At 36.3% G+C, this 22,079-nt stretch overlaps 1 protein-coding gene across 5 annotated transcripts in view; it reads left to right on the forward strand.

The window, feature by feature from the left end:
* LOC127957805 (myotubularin-related protein 4) overlaps positions 1-17,824 on the forward strand; it is an 85,502-nt gene extending 67,678 nt beyond the window's left edge. For all 5 annotated transcript variants that reach the window (XM_052556482.1, XM_052556483.1, XM_052556485.1 and 2 more), the window contains 7 exons: positions 8,579-8,764; positions 9,396-9,566; positions 10,343-10,497; positions 11,684-12,809; positions 13,674-13,784; positions 13,864-13,952; positions 16,320-17,824. In XM_052556482.1, the coding sequence (XP_052412442.1) occupies positions 8,579-8,764; positions 9,396-9,566; positions 10,343-10,497; positions 11,684-12,809; positions 13,674-13,784; positions 13,864-13,952; positions 16,320-16,497 (2,016 nt within the window). In that variant the 3' untranslated portion in view covers positions 16,498-17,824. The remainder of the gene's footprint in view (positions 1-8,578; positions 8,765-9,395; positions 9,567-10,342; positions 10,498-11,683; positions 12,810-13,673; positions 13,785-13,863; positions 13,953-16,319) is intronic.
* Positions 17,825-22,079: the final 4,255 nt, after the last annotated feature.

Here is a 22,079-nt window from a genome sequence, read left to right on the forward strand (position 1 = left end):
ATTCACAACTGTAAAATCTCAAAAATACACATTCAAATCAAAATAGCCGACTTCCTGTTGATCGTAGCTGATGACTGTGAATTAGAAAGTTGTCCGTCTTGAAAAGAACAATTTATGTACCAAGTTTGGTGTCTGTAGCTAAAACTAACCCCCCCACTTTTGACAAAAGGTGGCGCTATAGAGTGCCTCCTTCACGCCCTTTTAAAAGCTTTTGCCATTGTCTAGCTATCACTAATACTGATATGTGTTTTGAGTTTCATGTAAATCTGAGCTTGTTGTCTGCCTCAAACTCACCATAACAGAACATTCAAGTTTGACACGTTGCCATGGCAACACTATATCAGATATCAATATCCCCACAACAGATTTACATCGGCCGTGTTTTGTCATTATTCTGATGAAGTTTTAAGTAAATCGAGTAAAAATAAGATGCTGAATTCAAAGCATTTGGAAAATGACACACTTCCTGCTGCCAGTTGGTGGCGCTATAACGTTGACTCTTAATAGCCACATATATACAATCGGTATCATACAACGAACAAACCCATGAAGTTTGATCAAATTCAGGAAATGTATGTGGATGTTATTAGACATTTCCTGTTTCTCATTTCTCGCCATAAGTTCCATGCCTCGCCACGGGCAAACCGTTCGAGATATCAAAAATCCCCTCGCAATTTTTCATCCTCAATGTCTTGAGATCATGTTCACCGAGTTTCGTGGCGAACGGGTTGAAAACCTCAGAGGAGTATTTCAAATTCCAGAGCATGCTTTTTTTAAACAGCCCTGAATAGCTGACTTCCTGTTGGGCGGAGCCTATGACATAAAGTGTGAAAGTTGTTCGGCTCAATGAGATCTATAAGTGTACCGAGTTTGATATAAATACATGCAAGTGTGTGTGAGCTATGGTTCAAGAATTCTGACTGTCTTCCAGGGGGCGCTGTAGAGCCCCTGTGCCACGCCCGGCTCCCAGCCTCTGCGGCGTCCTGATGGCCGCAGATTCCAATGTGTGTGCCAATTTTCAAGAGTTTTTGAGCATGTTAAGGCCCCCAAAACACCCCGGAAGGTTTAATAAAAAATAAAAATAATAATAATAATAATAACAAGAATAATCCTTAGAAGAACAATAGGGCTCTTCGCCCCTTCGGGCTTGAGCCCTAATAATCCTTAGAAGAACAATAGGGCTCTTCGCCCCTTCGGGCTTGAGCCCTAAATATAGCTGCAAGCAGCGATGTCGGGCTCAAGCCATCAGTGCAACGCCACCCTGGTGGCATCGGGAAAACTGTGCCCAGCGGGCATAAGCATTTACAGTAACCCTCTGACAATCAAGTTTTAAGGGATGTGGCAGTTAAAGGGTTAATCCGACCAATCTAGACTTTGAAATCACATACACAGAACAATATATATAACTTTAGTAACACTTTATTTTAAAATGTATAAAAAATGTATAAGGTGTGCATTGTAGCTGACACCTATATGAACACATTACAATTGTTTTGTGACTACAAGTCTTTCTTCTCAAATGCTATTGAGTGGTCGCGAACGCGGATGGGAGAATGGCGCATATTTGTTTTGTTTTTTTTGAGCAACTGGTGCCCCCTCTGGGAGTTGGTGCTCTACGAAGACTGCATACTCTGCATATAGGGAGCGGCGGTACTATCTGGAAGATATATTCCTCAAACCATCGTACAAGTGAAGGTGATGCTAGTCCTTCAAGAATCGCTCAAAACCTTTTCAAGTGTACAGTTTCCTTTTATTGCATCTTGAAATAAATATTTCTGAATTCTGAATCAAACTGGGTTGTGTTTATTGATTTATTTTATAAGACAACTGAAACTTTAATCTCCTTTGTAATATATGTGCTTTTAAACCAAGAACAATGTAATTAGAGATGTATTCCTGCTTAATAATGACTATTATTAAGGGAAAAGGCTTTATAATCATGAACTATTTACTAATGCTTAGCTAATGAGTGCAGTTATTATAAAGTGTTACCAATGCATTTACTAATGTTAACAAATTAGACATTATTATACAGTGTTACCAAACCCTTTAATAATTTATTAGTGTTTTGTAATGATTTTAATGACCTATAAGCATTTGTGAAATAGTTTTGCTTGCATTGCAGCTTAATCTGTCAGTTGAAGAGTTTTACTGTTACATCCATGAGATTAATAAATGTCATGTCACGTCACAGGTTGTCATAGGTCAGTATCAAATGAGTTTGAAATTATAATTTGCAGCACAAATAAGTCTTCTTAGGATGTTTTTAAATCCCAAAAACTGTCAGAAAAGGATAAGGCCTAAGAGATTTCTTAACCTGTAATGAAAGGAAAAAAACACCACCATTAGCAACAACAAAAACAATAACAATTTAAAATATAGATTTTTTTTCCTGATTATTAAAGGAATGATTAGGTCTCTCTCTCTCTCTCTCTCTCTCTCTCTGCCAGACAGCCCCTCCCTACAATCCACACACACTGTCAGTCACCAAAGATTCACAGTCACCAACCCCCTCACACTCACACTCCCCCTCCCTCTCCCCCTCCCTTTCCTCACACAGACGGAGTGGCCAGAGTGAGATCATGTCAGTTGAGAAGTCTGACAGTTTTTTCTTTTCTTTTATCCATACAGTGTTGTAAAGTCATGAAACTATGCATATTTCCTCATAATGATTTGATCTCTGTATGAAAACATGCCTTGAAGTGTTTGGAAGCTGCAATTTAGACATACAATACAATTAATGTTTCCCCTTCTTACTGTCATTTCAAAAAATCACCACGTCAAAACCGTTCAAGCTAACCAAAATCCGTTCGCAATTTAAGTTCCTCGATGTTGTTTCTTCATGTAGTCAAAGTTTGGTGTGTATAGTGTACTTCCCATGTGAGGAGTATGCATTAATTCACAACTGTAAAATCTCAAAAATACACATTCAAATCAAAATAGCTGACTTCCTGTTGATCGTAGCTTATGACTGTGAATTAGAAAGTTGTCCGTCTTGATAAGAACAATTTAAGTACCGAGTTTGGTGTCTGTAGCTAAAACTAAATAAAATGCATTATTATTATTATTAGCTGTACACTTGCTAAACATTTTTAAATATAAACTTATGCAATTGTGTGTGTATATATATATATATATATATATATATATATATATATATATATATATATATATATATATATATATATATATATATATATATAAATAAATAAATTCAAGTGTACAGTTTTCTTTTATTGCATCTTGAAATAAATATTTATGAGTTCTGTGTTTGTTTATTTTATTTATTTTATTTTTTATTTTACATTTTTTTTAGGGAGATTACAGCCTTTAATCTCCTCAAAATAAATGTGCATATAAACCATGAACAATTTAATTATAGCTGTATTTATAAAATGCTTACTAAAATATTAATTTTGGGAGAAGGCTATATAAAGCATGAACTGACTATTTACTAATGCTTAGCTAAGAATTGCAGCTATTATGAAGTGTTACCAATGCATTTACTAATGTTAACAATTGAGACATTATTTTAAAGTGTTATCAAATCCTTAAATAATTTAAAAGTGTTTTGTTATGATTTCATTAACCTATAAGCATTTGTGAAATAGTTCTGCTTGCATTAAAGCTTAGTCTTCATCTGTGAGCTGAACAGTTTTACTGTTACATCCTTAAGATTATGTAAATTCAAATAAATGTCATGTCACAGGGTGACAGAGGTCAGTATCAAATGAGTTTGAAATTATTATTTGCAGCACAAATAAGGTTTTTTAGGATTTTTTTTAATCCCTGAAACTGTCAGAAAAGGATAAGGCCTAAGATATTTCTTAAGATGTAATGATAACAGCACAATTAGCAACAACAACAAAAAAATAACTATTTAAAATACAGTTTTTTTTCTGGTGATTAAAGAGATGTTTAAGTCTCTCTCTCTCTCTCTCTCTCTCTCTCTGTCTGTCTGCCACTCAGCTCACACCCCTCCCCCACTCACACTCACACACACACACACAGAGTCAGCACACAGAGTGACAGAGTGAGATCAGATGTCTGACAGTTTTTTAATTTTCTTTTAATCATACAGTGCTGTAAAGTCATGAAACTATGCATATTTCCTCAGAATCACTGGTTTTCTAAATTAAAAATGTTTTTTAAAGGTTTGGAAGCTGCAATTTAAAAATACAAGACGATTAATGTTTCACTTTTTACTGTCATTTCAAAAAATCACCACGACAAAACCGTTCAAGCTAACCAAAATCTGTTCGCAATTTAAGTTCCTCGATGTTTTTTCTTCATGTAGACAACGTTTGGTGTGTATAGTGTACTTCCCCTGTGAGGAGTATTCATTAATTCACAACTGTAAAATCTCAAAAATACACATTCAAATCAAAATAGCCGACTTCCTGTTGATCGTAGCTGATGACTGTGAATTAGAAAGTTGTCCGTCTTGAAAAGAACAATTTATGTACCAAGTTTGGTGTCTGTAGCTAAAACTAACCCCCCCACTTTTGACAAAAGGTGGCGCTATAGAGTGCCTCCTTCACGCCCTTTTAAAAGCTTTTGCCATTGTCTAGCTATCACTAATACTGATATGTGTTTTGAGTTTCATGTAAATCTGAGCTTGTTGTCTGCCTCAAACTCACCATAACAGAACATTCAAGTTTGACACGTTGCCATGGCAACACTATATCAGATATCAATATCCCCACAACAGATTTACATCGGCCGTGTTTTGTCATTATTCTGATGAAGTTTTAAGTAAATCGAGTAAAAATAAGATGCTGAATTCAAAGCATTTGGAAAATGACACACTTCCTGCTGCCAGTTGGTGGCGCTATAACGTTGACTCTTAATAGCCACATATATACAATCGGTATCATACAACGAACAAACCCATGAAGTTTGATCAAATTCAGGAAATGTATGTGGATGTTATTAGACATTTCCTGTTTCTCATTTCTCGCCATAAGTTCCATGCCTCGCCACGGGCAAACCGTTCGAGATATCAAAAATCCCCTCGCAATTTTTCATCCTCAATGTCTTGAGATCATGTTCACCGAGTTTCGTGGCGAACGGGTTGAAAACCTCAGAGGAGTATTTCAAATTCCAGAGCATGCTTTTTTTAAACAGCCCTGAATAGCTGACTTCCTGTTGGGCGGAGCCTATGACATAAAGTGTGAAAGTTGTTCGGCTCAATGAGATCTATAAGTGTACCGAGTTTGATATAAATACATGCAAGTGTGTGTGAGCTATGGTTCAAGAATTCTGACTGTCTTCCAGGGGGCGCTGTAGAGCCCCTGTGCCACGCCCGGGTCCCAGCCTCTGCGGCGTCCTGATGGCCGCAGATTCCAATGTGTGTGCCAATTTTCAAGAGTTTTTGAGCATGTTAAGGCCCCCAAAACACCCCGGAAGGTTTAATAAAAAATAAAAATAATAATAATAAATATAGCTGCAAGCAGCGATGTCGGGCTCAAGCCATCAGTGCAACGCCACCCCGGTGGCATCAGGATAACTGTGCCCAGCGGGCATAAGCATTTACAGTAACCCTCTGACAATCAGTTTTAAGGGATGCGGCAGTTAAAGGGTTAATCCGACCAATCTAGACTTTGAAATCACATACACAGAACAATATATATAACTTTAGTAACACTTTATTTTAATATTTATAAAAAATGTATAAGGTGTGCATTGTAGCTGACACCTATATGAACACATTACAATTGTTTTGTGACTGCAAGTCTTTCTTCTCAAATGCTATTGAGCTTCAAATTTGCATTTGAGCCCATGTGAAAAAGTAGCATAATTTACATATGACTTACAGTTTGTTGTAATAAATATCAAACATTCAATTTAATTGTGCATTATAGCTGTCACCTAGATGAACAATTACAGTTGTTTTTATGACTGTAAGTCATTCTCTTCAAATGCTACTGACGTTAGAAAAGTGTATAACAATATCACATGTAACTTTAGAGACCGATCCTAAATTTGAGACTCTAGAAAGTCCAATGTCAAGACAACTTTATGCCTGTTTTATTTTCTTTAGTTTTCTTTTCTCTGTGCCGGATTGCTGATGTCCTATACCCAGGCATAGATGTCCATCCATCAATTACGAACATTCAGCCGCAAACATGAGGTGTGAGCGGTCGCGAGTGTGGATGGGAGAATGGCGCATGTTTTTTTGTTTTTTTTGTTTTTTGAGCAACTGGGATGGTGCCCCCTCTGGGAGTTGGTGCCCTACGAAGGCTGCATACTATGTTATACTGCATAATGTTAACAAATTAGACATTATTTTACAGTGTTACCAAATCCTTAAATAATGTATTAGTGTTTTGTAATGATTTTAATGACCTATAAGCATTTGTGAAATAGTTTTGCTTGCATTGCAGCTTTATCTGTCAGTTGAAGAGTTTTACTGTTACATCCATGAGATTAATAAATGTCATGTCACGTCACAGGTTGTCATAGGTCAGTATCAAATGAGTTTGAAATTATTTTTTGCAGCACAAATTAGGGTTCTTAGGATGTTGTTAAATCCTTAAAACTGACAGAAAAGGATAAGGCCTAAGAGATTTCTTAACCTGTAATGTAAGGAAAAAACACCACCATTAGCAACAACAAAAACAATAACAATTTAAAATACAATTTTTTTTTTCCTGATTATTAAAGGGATGATTAGGTCTCCCTCTCTCTCTCTCTGCCAGACAGCCCCTCCCTACAGTCCACACACACTGTCACAGTCACCAACCCCCTCACACTCCCCCTCCCTCTCCCCCTCACTTCCCTCACACAGACAGGGTGGCCAGAGTGAGATCATGTCAGTTGAGAAGTCTGACAGTTTTTTAATTTTCTTTTATCCATACAGTGTTGTAAAGTCGTGAAACTATGCATATTTCCTCAGAATGATTTGATCTTTGTATAAAAAAATGCTTTGAAGTGTTTGGAAGCTGCAATTTAAACATACAAGACAATTAATGTTTCCCTTTTTACTGTCATTTCAAAAATTCACCACGACAAAACCGTTCAAGCTAACCAAAATCCGTTCGCAATTTAAGTTCCTCAATGGTTTTTCTTCATGTAGACAAAGTTTGGTGTGTATAGTGTACTTCCCCTGTGAGGAGTATGCATTAATTCACAACTGTAAAATCTCAAAAATACACATTCAAATCAAAATAGCCGACTTCCTGTTGATCGTAGCTTATGACTGTGAATTAGAAAGTTGTCCGTCTTGATTAGAACAATTTATGTACCAAGTTTTGTGTCTGTAGCTAAAACTAACCCCCCCACTTTTGACAAAAGGTGGCGCTATAGCGTGCCTCCTTCACGCCCTTTTAAAAGCTTTTGCCATTGTCTAGCTATCAATAATACCGATATGTATTTTGAGTTTCATGTAAGTCTGAGCTTGTTGTCTGCCTCAAACTCACCATAACAGAACATTCAAGTTTGACACGTTGCCATGGCAACGCCATATTAGATATCAATATCCCCACAACAGATTTACATCGGCCGTGTTTTGTCATTATTCTGATGAAGTTTTAAGGAAATCGAGTAAAAATAAGATGCTAAATTCAAAACATTTTGAAAATGACTCACTTCCTGCTGCCAGTTGGTGGCGCTATAACGTTGACTCTTAATAGTCACATATATACGATCTGTATCATACAACGAACAAACCAATGAAGTTTGATCAAATTCAGGAAATGTATGTGGACGTTATTAGACATTTCCTGTTTCTCATTTCTCGCCATAATTTCAACGCCTCACCACGGGCAAACCGTTCGAGATATCAAAAATCCCCTCGCAATTTTTCATCCCCAATGTCTTGAGATCATGTTCACCGAGTTTCGTGACGAACGGGTTGAAATCCTCAGAGGAGTATTTCAAATTCCAGAGCATGCTTTTTTTAAACAGCCCTGAATAGTTGACTTCCTGTTGGGCGGAGCCTAAGACATAAAGTGTGAAAGTTGTTCGGCTTAATGAGATCTATAAGTGTACCGAGTTTCATATAAATACATGCAAGTGTGTGTGAGCTATGGTTCAAGATTTCTGAAGGTGTTCCAGGGGGCGCTGTAGAGTCCCTGTGCCACGCCCGGGTCCCAGCCTCTGCAGCGTCCTGATGGCCGCAGATTCCAATGTGTGTGCCAATTTTCAAGAGTTTTTGAGCATGTTAAGGCCCCTAAAACCCCCCGGAAGGTTTAATAAAAAATAAAAAAAATAATAATAAGAAGAATAATCCTTAGAAGAACAATAGGGCTCTTCGCCCCTTCGGGCTTGAGCCCTAACAAGAATAATCCTTAGAAGAACAATAGGGCTCTTCGCCCCTTCGGGCTTGAGCCCTAACAAGAATAATCCTTAGAAGAACAATAGGGCTCTTCGCCCCTTCGGGCTTGAGCCCTAATAAAGTAATTCAGAATAACAAGTGAAGCTCTAGTAGTATGTCAGTGATACTGAAGCAGCGCTCTTTCTAGGATCAAAGGCGGTGTTTTCATGCAGGTGTAGATGTGTATTCATCTGAATGCCAGCTTTGGCTTGTGAATGTGTCTTTAGAAAGGTTAAATGAATCCGTTGTATCTCTGGGCAGGGTTTCCAGGTGCTGGTGGAGACCGAGTGGCTGGACTACGGTCATAAGTTTGCGGACCGCTGTGGTCATCAGGAGAGCGTTGAGGATGTGAGTGAACAGTGTCCTGTGTTCCTGCAGTGGCTGGACTGTGTTCATCAGCTCCTCAAGCAGTTCCCCTGCCTCTTCGAGTTCAACGAGGCCTTTCTGGTGCGAAGCCTTTGCTTTTCATTTATGTGTGTAATGCGTACCATCATGGTATTCAAAAATAAACACATACTTATAATAGCTTGTTTATTATTATAGTATTTCTTTTTTCATTATTATTCAGTTCAGTTTTTTTAATGTTGCCTTTTTTAAATGTCGGAGCAAATATAAAAGTATAAAAAAAAAAAAATATATATATATATATATATATATATATATATATATATATATATATATAATATTTTAGGCGTTATTGTTGTTTTTATTAAGCAAAAAGCATAATGTTTGTATGAAGCATTACATTTTTTTAAATAAAATATAAAAAAAAATATTTTGCCCAATTTATTTTGTTGTTGACCTTAATATATATATACATTTTCCATTGTGATGCCAAACCATAAGAAAGCCCGATGGCCAGAATATTGGTTTATAAACAAATAAGCCTCAGAAATTGAGTTATGCTTCCTTTTTTGATGTAATTTTTCCGTAACTTGCATGCTGACATTTAATTGTCCTTTTCATTTATTTATATTTTACTCATAAATCTGATTCCCAGGATTATGCAGGAAGGAAAACCCTCAGTTTATATGACCTGTAGGTCTTGTTGTTCTGATTAACTCTGTTGTATTTCCAGGTGAAGCTGGTTCAGCACACGTACTCCTGTTTGTACGGTACGTTCCTGTGCAATAACGCCAAAGAGCGCCAGGCACGTAACGTGTATAAACGCACCTGCTCCGTCTGGTCACTCCTGCGCAACGGCAACAAGAACTTCCAGAACTTCCTCTACATCCCCTGCCACGATATGGTCAGCACACCTCCAAACACACACAACGCACTGGAAAACACACCTTTGGATTGGTTCAGAGAGGATTTATGATGCACTCACATCCTGATAATAAATGTGCTTCCAGCTGCAGGTGCTAAAAACGGGTTTTAGCCAATTAGGCATTTTAGAGCTGAACAAATACTGTTTATATTCACTATAGAAATGTTAATATCTTTTAAAGATTTGAGTTATATCTCTGTCTTTTCCTGAATGGAAATTGCTATTTTTAAAATTCACCGATGTTTATGACTTTTTCTCATTTGTTGTGCTTTATTTATGTAATCCCCAGTTAATGCAGTGTTGTTGTTTTATATATATGTCTAATATAGTTTAAAAAAAAACAAAATCAAGCAAAAATGATAAATCATCCCCTGGCAACTTAATTCTTAAATAGAAATTTTATATTTTTATGTCAGGTAATTGAAATGTATTTTTAATGGTTTTAATTACCTATATGAGGACTTTGATTTGAGTAACGTATGAACACACACACATAGTTACTTTAATCAAGATCCGTGCACTTTTTTTATTAATTCGAAGCTTTCAACAAGAGACTCAATTAACAGTTAAGCAATTTTAGCTTAAAACACTATATATTCACCAGAGAAATGTCCATAACTTTAGTTTAGTTTTTCTTCATTTGTGTTCCTTTTACAGATTGGAGATCCCTGCTTTAAGAATCAGAGCTATCTGAATGTTTTCACAGCTTTGGTGTTGTGTTGAAGTGCTATCTGATGTTGTGCTGATGTCTGCAGGTCTTGCAGCCAGTCTGTCACACTCGAGCGCTGCAGCTGTGGACGGCTGTGTATCTGCCCTCGTCCTCGCCGTGCACCGCTGCTGAAGATGCCATGGAGATCTACCTGAGCCCTTCGGCCGGAGGAGACGAGTTCAGCTCGCGCTCCCTCGACAGGTGACCGCTCATTTCATTACAGGCCTAAGAATGAGGCACAATTACATTTGCTCACATATTGCTTCACTAAATCTTTAGTTGGCCACATTCCAAACTACTTTCCTGAAAGTAATATCCTGATGTATTTCCTTCTCTGCAGTCAGATTCCAGCACATCTGCTGCCAGTAAAGTATAGAGTGCTGGAGGTTTTTCCTAATGACCTTGTATATACCATATTTTCCGGACTATAAGTCGCACTTTTTTTCATTGTTTGGCTGGTTATAGTCAGGTGCGACTTATTTATCAAAATTAATTTGACATGAACCGAGAGAAATGAACCAATAGAAAACATTACCGTCTACAGCCACGAGAGGGCGCTCCGTGCTCCTGTAATCTACACTGAAGAAATAGAGCGCCCTCTCGTGGCTGTAGACGGTAATGTTTTCTCTTGGTTCTAAATAAATTCGACATATGTTTTTTCCTCATCATGACGTATTTTGCAACTTTTAGTCCGAAAAATATGGTGTGTATATATATATATATATATATATATATATATATATATATACAACTATTTGAAAATCTGGAATCTGAGGGAGCAAAAAAATCTAAAGATTGAGAAAATCATCTTTAAAGTTGTTCAAATGAAGGTCTTAGCAATGCATATTACTAATCAAAAGTTAAGTGTTCATACATTTAGGGTTGGAAATGTACAAAATATCTTCATGGAACATGATCTTTACTTTATATCCTAAAGATTTTTGGCATTAAAGAAAAATCTATCATTTTGACCCATACAATGTTTTTCTGGCTATTGCTAAAAATATACCCCAGAGATACTGCTTTTGTGCTTCAGGGTCACATATGTGTGTGTGTGTGGGGGGGGGGGGGGTGTAAGTGTGCATCAATTAAAGCAGTGTATTAATATAGAACAGTGATTAAACTGACTTGGAACTAACCACCTGTACATTAAACTGTAGTCATACCTGCCAGCCAATCAGAATCCAAGACAGAATTCAGACAGATCTTTGAATAATGCAACGTATTTAGATTATTTAAATTACAATTTTTATACACTCTTGTTTACTTGCATGTATAAAGATCTAAACATCATCCCTTCAGCTCTTCTGAGATGTTTTGTGTTCAGCTCCTGCCCTCTTGTGGTGAACTGAAGCACACTGTAAACACAGTTTTTCAATTCCCTCAGGCTCCCCAAAACACGCTCAATGGACAACTTGGTGTCTGCTTGTGAGAACGGCGCGGCACTCACCCGTACCTCGAGTGACCCCAACCTGAACAAGCACTGCCAGGAGGGCCGTCCGGCGCTGGAGCCCAGCCCACCCGTGTCCATCCAGAGCGCCGCTGAGCCGCCGTGTGAGGAAACCAGCTCTTCAAGATCTCGTGAGGATGATTTAGGGGTGGAGCCTTGTTTGACAACCCAGCCCCTTCCATCTTTACCCCACCCCTTATCATTAGACCAAGCCACGCCCCTTCCAGTCACAAACCTCAAAATCCCAATTAGCTTACCACAGGAAATCAGGACTGCAGAAAACACAAATCCACCTCCTGTTTGTAATGTAGACATAGAAAACGCTAGTGGATCTGTGAACTCTGAAGCCATTGCGCCAATGGAGGCGTCAGTGGAGACGCTAACAGAGCAAAGCGCAGTGCCTCCTTCTAGGAAAGCCATTGACGTGGCGTTCGAAACGGCGATACGAAACAGCGAACTGGTTCCCGCCAGAGAACGACCACCACCTGCCTACTACGCAAAAGCAGCACGCCGTTTGATTTCCCAAAGCCAGCTGACGGAGCTATCTCTGCTAGGTTCCCAATGGGACAGCGTCCAAGGCCTGGTCCAGTCGGCCTGCGGCGGCGCCATACAACATGGCAGCTATCACAGCCGCCGCCTGGCGAACAAGCTCCTCCGTGCACATGCTGGAAGTGCTAACGGCGGGCCGTGTTGCCCTCGTCGAGACCCTCTGCGTGCTCCTGGGAGCCCCATCCAGTCGGGCTGGTTCTCTGCGGTCAGGAACTCCAGCTACGCTGCGCTTTGTTCCTCGGCAGCGTCTTCGCTAGCAATGGGGCCGTCCTTCCGGCAGCTGCTCCCGTCCCATTCCTCTCCGTCCTCCAGCGGCTCTCCGGTGTACCTGGACGACGACGGCCTGCCGGTGGCGGTGGATGCGGTGCAGCAGCGGCTGCGGCAGATCGAGGCCAGTTACAAACAGGAAGTGGAGGTTTTGAGACGGCAGGTTCGACAGCTGCAGCTCAAACTGGAGAGCAAGCAGTCCTGCACCACGCCCTCCGAACCCGACGTCGACTACGAGGACGATATCGTGAGTCTGTGTTCCCAGTGCATTTATCATGCTCTCTGTGGGTCCTTCACAAATAAATATATATATATATATATATATATATATATATATATATTTAAATTTAAAAAGTAAAATAGAAAATATATTTATAGTATTATATTATTTTATTAATTTGTATACATATATTTAATATATAAACTTTTTTTTCTTAGAAATATACATGTGTTTGTATTCATATATACATAATAAATATATCCAAAAATAAGAATATTTATTTGTTATTAATTTATTTAATTTAGTTATTTTTGTGGAATAAGAACATTTTTAAAAGAAGTGTCTTCTGGTCACCGAGGCTGCATTTATTTTACAAATAAATAAAAAATACACTGTATACAGTAAAAGCATCCATATTGTTAAATATTTGTATCATTTTTCTACTTGAATATATTTTAAGCGTTTGAGAGCATGAAGTTTCTTTCAAAAACATAAAAAAACGTAATTATTAACTAAAACATTTAGTTTTTTTAAGTGGAAGATTCAGATTTTCAGATGATATTGTGTATTTTATTCGTATGTATCTTAAAATATCTTAATAATTGACTCTTGCATATAAGATCACTGGTCTCCTGTGATGTTTGTGATTTTATTACATGTACAATCTGTGCTTTCATGACTAGATAAATTATAAATTTTCTCAATTGCAACACAAGAGTGTTGTTTTGGGCAGAATGTGCATTATTTTGGCGAGTTTAAAATAAGAACAAAGTTTAAACCCTTGTTTCAGTCCAGTGTTTGATTGACAGCTGTGTCGTCGGTCCTTTGAGATGTGTATGTGTTTCCATTCTTGTGTCTGTGACTCCACTGATGTCTCTCTCGTGTCTCCAGACGTGTCTGCGGGAGTCGGACGGCAGTGACGAGGAAGACTCTCTGTCCAGTCACAGCGAGGATGGCTTCAGCGAGGGCAGCTGGGACCGTGTGGAGAGGAAGGACGCAGAGGTCAGTCTCTCTCTCTGATGCTGCGCAGTACAGATGATGATGCTTAGAGAGTTTAACCAGCTTGTTTCTGGATGCACAGGTCACCAGGTGGGTGCCGGATCACATGGCCTCTCACTGCTTCAACTGCGACTGTGAGTTCTGGATTGTCAAGAGACGGCATCACTGCAGGTGCGGCCCAATAGGAGCACATCAGTTACATATCACTTCATCTTCAGACATTTCAGGGATCCCCAAGACTCTGTCCCTCTGAGATTTTAAATGTAGTGGTCGACCGATATAGGGTCATATTGGCCGATGCCGATATTTTGGCAAGCAGTCATTCAAAGATTTGTTGAAGCAAAATAAATGCATATTTGCTTTATGCTGATGGCAAACGAGAAAGTAATATAATGTTTGCCTTCCTATTACTAATAATATAAAAAGCAATCATTATAATACTTTCTGTATACATTAATTCATTTAACTGTTCTATCTGATAATTAGACAGAGTTCTATCCATATTAGACAGAACTGTTAACAACGATGATGAACGAGAGAGTGTGAGCACTGTGAGCGCTCAGGGGCTGCTGCTCTCAGAGCCGTCAAAATAAAAGCCCCACCTCAAACACATCAGCCAAGCAGAAAACTTATCGGCCAATGCCGATATTTAAAAAATATGACAAATATCGGCCGATATATCAGCATTGGCGATATATCAGTCGACCACTAGTTAAATGTTAGTTTAGTAAATATGATTTATCACAGATAACTAAAATATCGGAATTGTTTTTACGATCAAAGTGTCCAGTTATTGATGGTTGTATATTGGATTTTACTATATATTTTGTCAGTGGCAATTCAGACATGATTTCAACAAACATCAGTTGAAAAAGAAAAGTGATTTAATTGAAATTATTTATAAAATATATTGATTGAATTAGTAGCGAATGTATAAATTATTTTTTAGATTAATATGTGATTGATTGGCACCTCGAACACATCGGCCAAGCTGAAAAATGTATCGGCCAATGCCGATATTTGAAAAAAATGGCAAATATCGGCCTTGGTGATATATCGGTTGACTACTAGTTAAATGTCAGTTTAGTAAATATGATTTATTACAGAAAATTAAAATTAAATTATTTTTACGATCAAAGTGTCCAGTTATTGATGGTTGTATATTGGATTTTACTATATATTTTGGCATTTCAAACATGATTTCAACAAACATCAGTTAAAAAAACAAAGTGATTTAATTAAAAATTTTATTTATAAAATATTTGATTGAATTAGTAGCGATTGTATAATGGATTTATAGATTAATATGTGATTGATTGGCTGATTTCTAGAGTATTTAATGTATAGCCAGTGTTAATTCAGTGTTATTTGTACAATATTATAGTATTTTAGTTTAGGTAGTAGTCATTTAAAAAAAAATTAAGTCAAGTTTTTAAATGTCTATGTTTAGTTTTAGCCGTTTGCCAAAGCAACATTTCTACAGGTGTATTTTTTTGCCTTTATTTCATTAACTGAAAATGATTAGCGAATTAGAGTTTGTTTTTTTCCATTAAAAATAACAATACTATTTAAAGTGCATGTGACAGATTAGTTTAGTTTATTGATTGAATATTGGGTTTATATATAAAAAATTATTTATTTATTTATAAAAAATAGCTTTTATATTTACCTTTTCACTTTAAATGTTAGTAATTTTATGTGCTTTTGTCATTTTTAAAGATATATTTCTGTTAAGCTTTAGTTCATTTTTATTTCAGTTTTAGGCAATATTTCTATTTTTTATTTCTATTCACTGGTAGTATAAAAAATAACTGAATTATTTCATTATTTATTCCATTCAATTCAATTGAATATTGAATTTAATAAATTATTTATTTAAAATAAATAATTTAGCTTTAATTTTTATTTTATTTTATTTTATTATTCTATTTTGCTCTATTTTTTATTTACATTTGTATTGTTTTAATATTTGAATACTTGAGCTTAAATTTAGGAAATGTTAGAAAATTTCGAAATGCATGCTTGTTTCACATTTTTCAATAGTTTTTTTCAGTAGTTAATTTTTTTTTGTAATTCTCAGTTTTATTTCTGTTAATTTGCTTTGCAAGATATTTCTATTTAACAGTAACACTGTTTATAGCGCTGACAGTGATGGATTAAATTGTTGATTAATTGTATTAAAATTAGTGCTGTCAAACGATTAATCGCATCCAAAATAAAAGTTTTTGTTTGCATAATATATGTGTGTATACTGTGTATATTTATTATTTATATATAAATACAAACACATGCATGTACATATTAAATAAATGTTTTATTTTTATATATTAAATACATATATATGAAATATAAATGTATATGCATGTAAATATTTCCAGAATATATACTGCATGTGTGTGTATTTATATATTATGCATACACATATATTATGTAAACAACCACTTTTATTTTGGATACGATTTCAAATAATGGATGGATAGTTTATAGTTTATGTTTGACTGAATGCTTGATTCGGATTCCGTCCTAAATTTCTCGTAGGAACTGTGGGAACGTGTTCTGTAAGGACTGCTGTCACCTGAAGCTGCCGATCCCAGACCAGCAGCTGTACGACCCGGTTCTGGTGTGTAACACCTGCCACGATCTGCTGCTGGAGTCCCGCACGCGAGAGCTGCGTTCGCAACAGCTGGAGAAGCCCATCGCCACCGCCTCCAGCTGAGACGGCCAATCACAGCGCTCCACACACACCGGCGTCCAATCAGACGGCCGTCTTTTAGAGCAAGAGCTGCTCTCTCCTCTGGAGTCCGGATCGACTCTGAGACTGATCCACTCGAGGAACGGGACGGATCTACTCCAAAACACCAGTGCGGTTTGCGATGGATGGGCGATTTGATCACTGCAAGTGAACTCCAAGCTTCTCTGGTTGAGGACAGAAATGGGACCCAAAGGATTTTTGGGTTCCAAAGAGAGATGCGTTTCTTCACCACACACATCAGACACGCGTCCATCCAGAGGCTTTCTATTTAAAACCAACCAAGCTGCTACAGTCCTTAAAAAACGAAAAATTCTACTTTTTTTATCCTTTATTATTTTGTGCACTACGGAGGGGGTTAGAGACCAAAAACAGAGAGATCTCCAGCTGTCCGTCTGCTGAGATGAAGCTTGAATGTACGGCACGTGCAGAGTTTAAGCTGCAAGTTTGCATTGATTTGATGGCAGTTTTGTGTTTTTCTTCTTGTTTCTCGTGTTTTTTCAGCCACTCCCGTCAAAACTTACGCTTTCGCTGAAATGGTTTCACTCTTGACTTTAAATGCCAAACTCAAATTCTAACGTATCAGTAATATATAAACAGAATCAGTTCATGTTTCATGTGGGTATTTTTGTAGCAGGAAAAGCAAGAAAAAACCGAGCAAGCTGAACATTTATGCTGTATGTTGTGTGTGTGTTACGGTAAACCTATAGCCATGTTGCACTGCTCCGTCTACTACTACTACTAGTGTACTAGTTTCTTTTCTGTGACTCCATCTGAACAAACCAACGATGATAATTAAAATGTCAAGCTGAAACGGGTGAATCAGTGGAAGCTGGTAGCGATTGAAAGGACTTTTGTATTGGAGCACCGTTTCGCTGCTGTCCATCACACGTTCAAAACAAGTGCTATGATTTATTTTCTCGTCGTCTGCGTCTTCAGGCCCTTTGTTGATTGTGTATTGTAATGTTGGTGAACCTCTTTCTCAACAGTGCCATGTGTTTGATTTTTTTTAACATGTTGGATGGTGCAATAGCTAGAGGCTTAACAATCAGAGGATTGAAAACACTGAGAACCGGTTTGATTTTGTCTGACGGATTCATTTTTCTTCTCTGTGGTGTTGATGAAGGACACATTTTGAGTTAAATGCATTGAAAAGGAACCCAAAAATGTGATGTATAGTTATTTGGTCTGTAATAGTGGCTAAACTTTGTCACTTAGTGAATAATTGTTGTAAAGACATGCACTGTATAAATTCAATCCCATGGGTTAAATAAAAAGATACGTCTTTATCAGCCGTCTGCATCCTGTGTTGAAATTATTTATCTGTGCTTTATCATTTTGTTCATAATCATACCAAGCATGGAGCTTGAATTTATATGCATTTATTATGAAAGACTTCTATCATGATAATCAAGGTAAACATGGTTATTATAGTTAACTGAAATAACTGAAATTGTTAACTGGAATAAAAAAAAAAGAAAAAAAAATTAAACTAGTGGAAACTATTCTCATTTTTATTTAGCTTAACTTAAAACATAAACCTAAAAAGCTATTTAGACAAAAAAAAAATAATAATAATAATAATAATAATTGAATTTCAAATTTAAAAATAACTAATTTGAAATATATAAATATTTTTTATGTTTGATGATGCACCAAAATACACAAAACTGAAATATTTAAACCAAAAAAGCATTTACAAGAAAATTTCAATAATGCAAATAATAGTGTAGTGAATAGTGAAACCCAAAATAACAATAATAAAAATAAAATCTTAATTTTTAACAATGTATTAAAATAACCACAACAAAAAAAAATTAAACTTTAAAAAAAAAATACTAAAAACTAAAAGTAGCAAATTCTAAATAAAATGCAATATATATATACAGTATTGTTCAAAATAATAGCAGTACAATGTGACTAACCAGAATAATCAAGGTTTTTCGTATATTTTTTTATTGCTACGTGGCAAACAAGTTATCAGTAGGTTCAGTAGATTCTCAGAAAACAAACAAGACCCAGCATTCATGATATGCACGCTCTTAAGGCTGTGCAATTGGGCAATTAGTTGAAAGGGGTGTGTTCAAAAAAATAGCAGTGTCTACCTTTGACTGTACAAACTCAAAACTATTTTGTACAAACATTTTTTTTTCTGGGATTTAGCAATCCTGTGAATCACTAAACTAATATTTAGTTGTATGACCACAGTTTTTTAAAACTGCTTGACATCTGTGTGGCATGGAGTCAACCAACTTGTGGCACCTCTCAGCTGTTATTCCACTCCATGATTCTTTAACAACATTCCACAATTCATTCACATTTCTTGGTTTTGCTTCAGAAACAGCATTTTTGATATCACCCCACAAGTTCTCAATTGGATTAAGGTCTGGAGATTGGGCTGGCCACTCCATAACATTAATTTTGTTGGTTTGGAACCAAGACTTTGCCCGTTTACTAGTGTGTTTTGGGTCATTGTCTTGTTGAAACAACCATTTCAAGGGCATGTCCTCTTCAGCATAGGGCAACATGACCTCTTCAAGTATTTTAACATATGCAAACTGATCCATGATCCCTGGTATGCGATAAATAGGCCCAACACCATAGTAGGAGAAACATGCCCATATCATGATGCTTGCACCTCCATGCTTCACTGTCTTCACTGTGTACTGTGGCTTGAATTCAGAGTTTGGGGGTCGTCTCACAAACTGCCTGTGGCCCTTGGACCCAAAAAGAACAATTTTACTCTCATCAGTCCACAAAATGTTCCTCCATTTCTCTTTAGGCCAGTTGATGTGTTCTTTGGCAAATTGTAACCTCTTCTGCACATGCCTTTTTTTTAACAGAGGGACTTTGCGGGGGATTCTTGAAAATAGATTAGCTTCACACAGATGTCTTCTAACTGTCACAGTACTTACAGGTAACTCCAGACTGTCTTTGATCATCCTGGAGGTGATCATTGGCTGAGCCTTTGCATTTCTGGTTATTCTTCTATCCATTTTGATGGTTGTCTTCCGTTTTCTTCCACGTCTCTCTGGTTTTGCTCTCCATTTTAAGGCATTGGAGATCATTTTAGCTGAACAGCCTATCATTTTTTGCACCTCTTTATAGGTTTTCCCCTCTCAAATCAACTTTTTAATCAAAGTACGCTGTTCTTCTGAACAATGTCTTGAACGACCCATTTTCCTCAGCTTTCAAATGCATGTTCAACAAGTGTTGGCTTCATCCTTAAATAGGGGCCACCTGATTCACATCTGTTTCTTCACAAAATTGATGACCTCAGTGATTGAATGCCACACTGCTATTTTTTTGAACACATCCCTTTCAACTAATTCAACTAATTGCCCAATTGCACAGCCTTAAGAGCGTGCATATCATGAATGCTGGGTCTCATTTGTTTTCTGAGAATCTACTGAACCTACTGGTAACTTGTTTGCCACGTAGCAATAAAAATATATACGAAAAACCTTGATTATTCTGGTTAGTCACATTGTACTGCTATTATTTTGAACAAGACTGTATATATATATATATATATATATATATATATATATATATAAACTATTCTGAATATTAATAGAAACTGTCATAATATCTCAAATGTTATAAAATAGCAGTTGCTACACAGCCTTTACGGTTGCCATGTAAGTCTTTGAGGCAAAGCATTAAATTAAACTATTTTGAAAATACAGCAAAGGAATCAAATACATTTAAAGTGGCAAAACTGCTTTTATGGAAAGTGACATGACGGGCAACATAGATGAAGTAAACTTCACTATAAAATCATTCAACTAGACTTGCACTTCAGATAAGTTAACTTTACAGAGACAGAATATTTTAATATTAACAGAATATTCATATTTGCATGTACATGTGATCTGTTAAGGCTTAAGTGTTTCTTTATAATTTAGGCTTAATGAAAGCTTCAAAGGGTCGTTGTTTTATTTTTAACAGTAAATTGACACTATTGTCTTTATTGTGCCATAGCAAAACAGTAAAGTTTTTAAATAGTTGTAGTATTTAATATCGACTCCAAGCTTTTCAATGGCTTTTTATTTCATATAAATTCTGATCAAAGAATCCTGAAAAAGTGTACTCAACTGAATAAAAGAAAAGATTCTTGAACAGCAAATCAGAATATTAGAATCTAAGCTTTTGATCACAGGAAAAAAATACATTTTAAAATATATTCCAATAGAAAACAGTTATTTTAAACATTTAAACATTTTTAAAACTCACTGTAGTTTGTGTGTTTGTATTTTTTAAGACTAGATTTTATAAGCATACATGTTTTGGCCTATAAACCTATTTTCACTCTCAATTTCTGTGTAAAAATGTGTGTGTGTATGCAGCCCATTTTAGCTTAACCAGCCATTTCTTCCTAAAATGCTGTTTTTCAAATAAACCGAAGATTCTTTTTTAAATAAATCTTTTTTATTTTAAAGAGCATGTCAAAGCATTGTTCATAAAAATTTGCTTTGTTGTTAAGCATGTGTATAATTGCTTTAGTACTATTATTGGTGATGAATGAAATGTACAATGTCATGCGCACTTACTCTGCCCTGCCTGCCTTAAAAAACTAAAAAACTTAAAAATATTCTTATGTCAACAAGTCTTGAAGCAACAATGCAAGTTCAGTTATTGTGACTGACTATACAAATTTTAAGAGATATGACTCTTTCAATTTGGCTCATTTTACCTGATCACCCATTTTAGCTGACTTCACCCTATATTTAATACTGCAGTAATAATGCTACAATAATATCATCCAAAAGCTGGTCTTAAAACAGCTTGATCTTTAGAAGTTTTATTTATGGAGCACCTTTCGCACACTTTACATAAAGAACATTACATACAACACAAACAAAATAATTAAGTTCCAATGAAAAGGTTAATTAACACTGACTTTTGAACAATTCTATAAAAAGGAAAAACAGCATCACTGTTACAATGAATCAAAAGAATAATCACAACATTGCAACATTATGAAAATGAACATGAGACTAGTGAGAGTGAAACTTGCCAACCTGTCAGTGTCTTCTTATACAGATTCAGCATTGTTCAGTCAGAAAAGAGAAGAAAGCCAACAGCTAGTGCCAGTTATACTAAAAAAAAAGCCTCCAGTTCAATATCACAGATCTCAGCTGATGATAAGAGGCTTGAACTGGCCCACTAGATGTCACCAGACTCACATTAATGTTGGGTTTGTGCTCAGTATTCATAACTGCATATTTCTCTTGTGGATAAAGGAAGTGTTTACTCAGGTAACTTTATACAAGATATAATAATCTCCCATATGCACACTATAAAGTATATGAGTAACATAAATATGTTTAGAGCACAGTAAGGTAAGGTAATATTGCATGTGTGTAAAGATAGGAACCAATAAATAAATAAAAATAAAACAATAACAATACCCTAATTCAACACTTCATACTTCCTGATTAAACATAGGTTTCCCTGAAATAGGCCTAAACAAAAATACTGAAGGGATCATCATTAAGGATTTCACCTGGAATAATCCGATTCATGGAATTGAAAAAATAATCAAT

Source organism: Carassius gibelio, chromosome B5, assembly GCF_023724105.1.
Source record: "Carassius gibelio isolate Cgi1373 ecotype wild population from Czech Republic chromosome B5, carGib1.2-hapl.c, whole genome shotgun sequence".
Taxonomy (NCBI): domain Eukaryota; kingdom Metazoa; phylum Chordata; class Actinopteri; order Cypriniformes; family Cyprinidae; genus Carassius; species Carassius gibelio.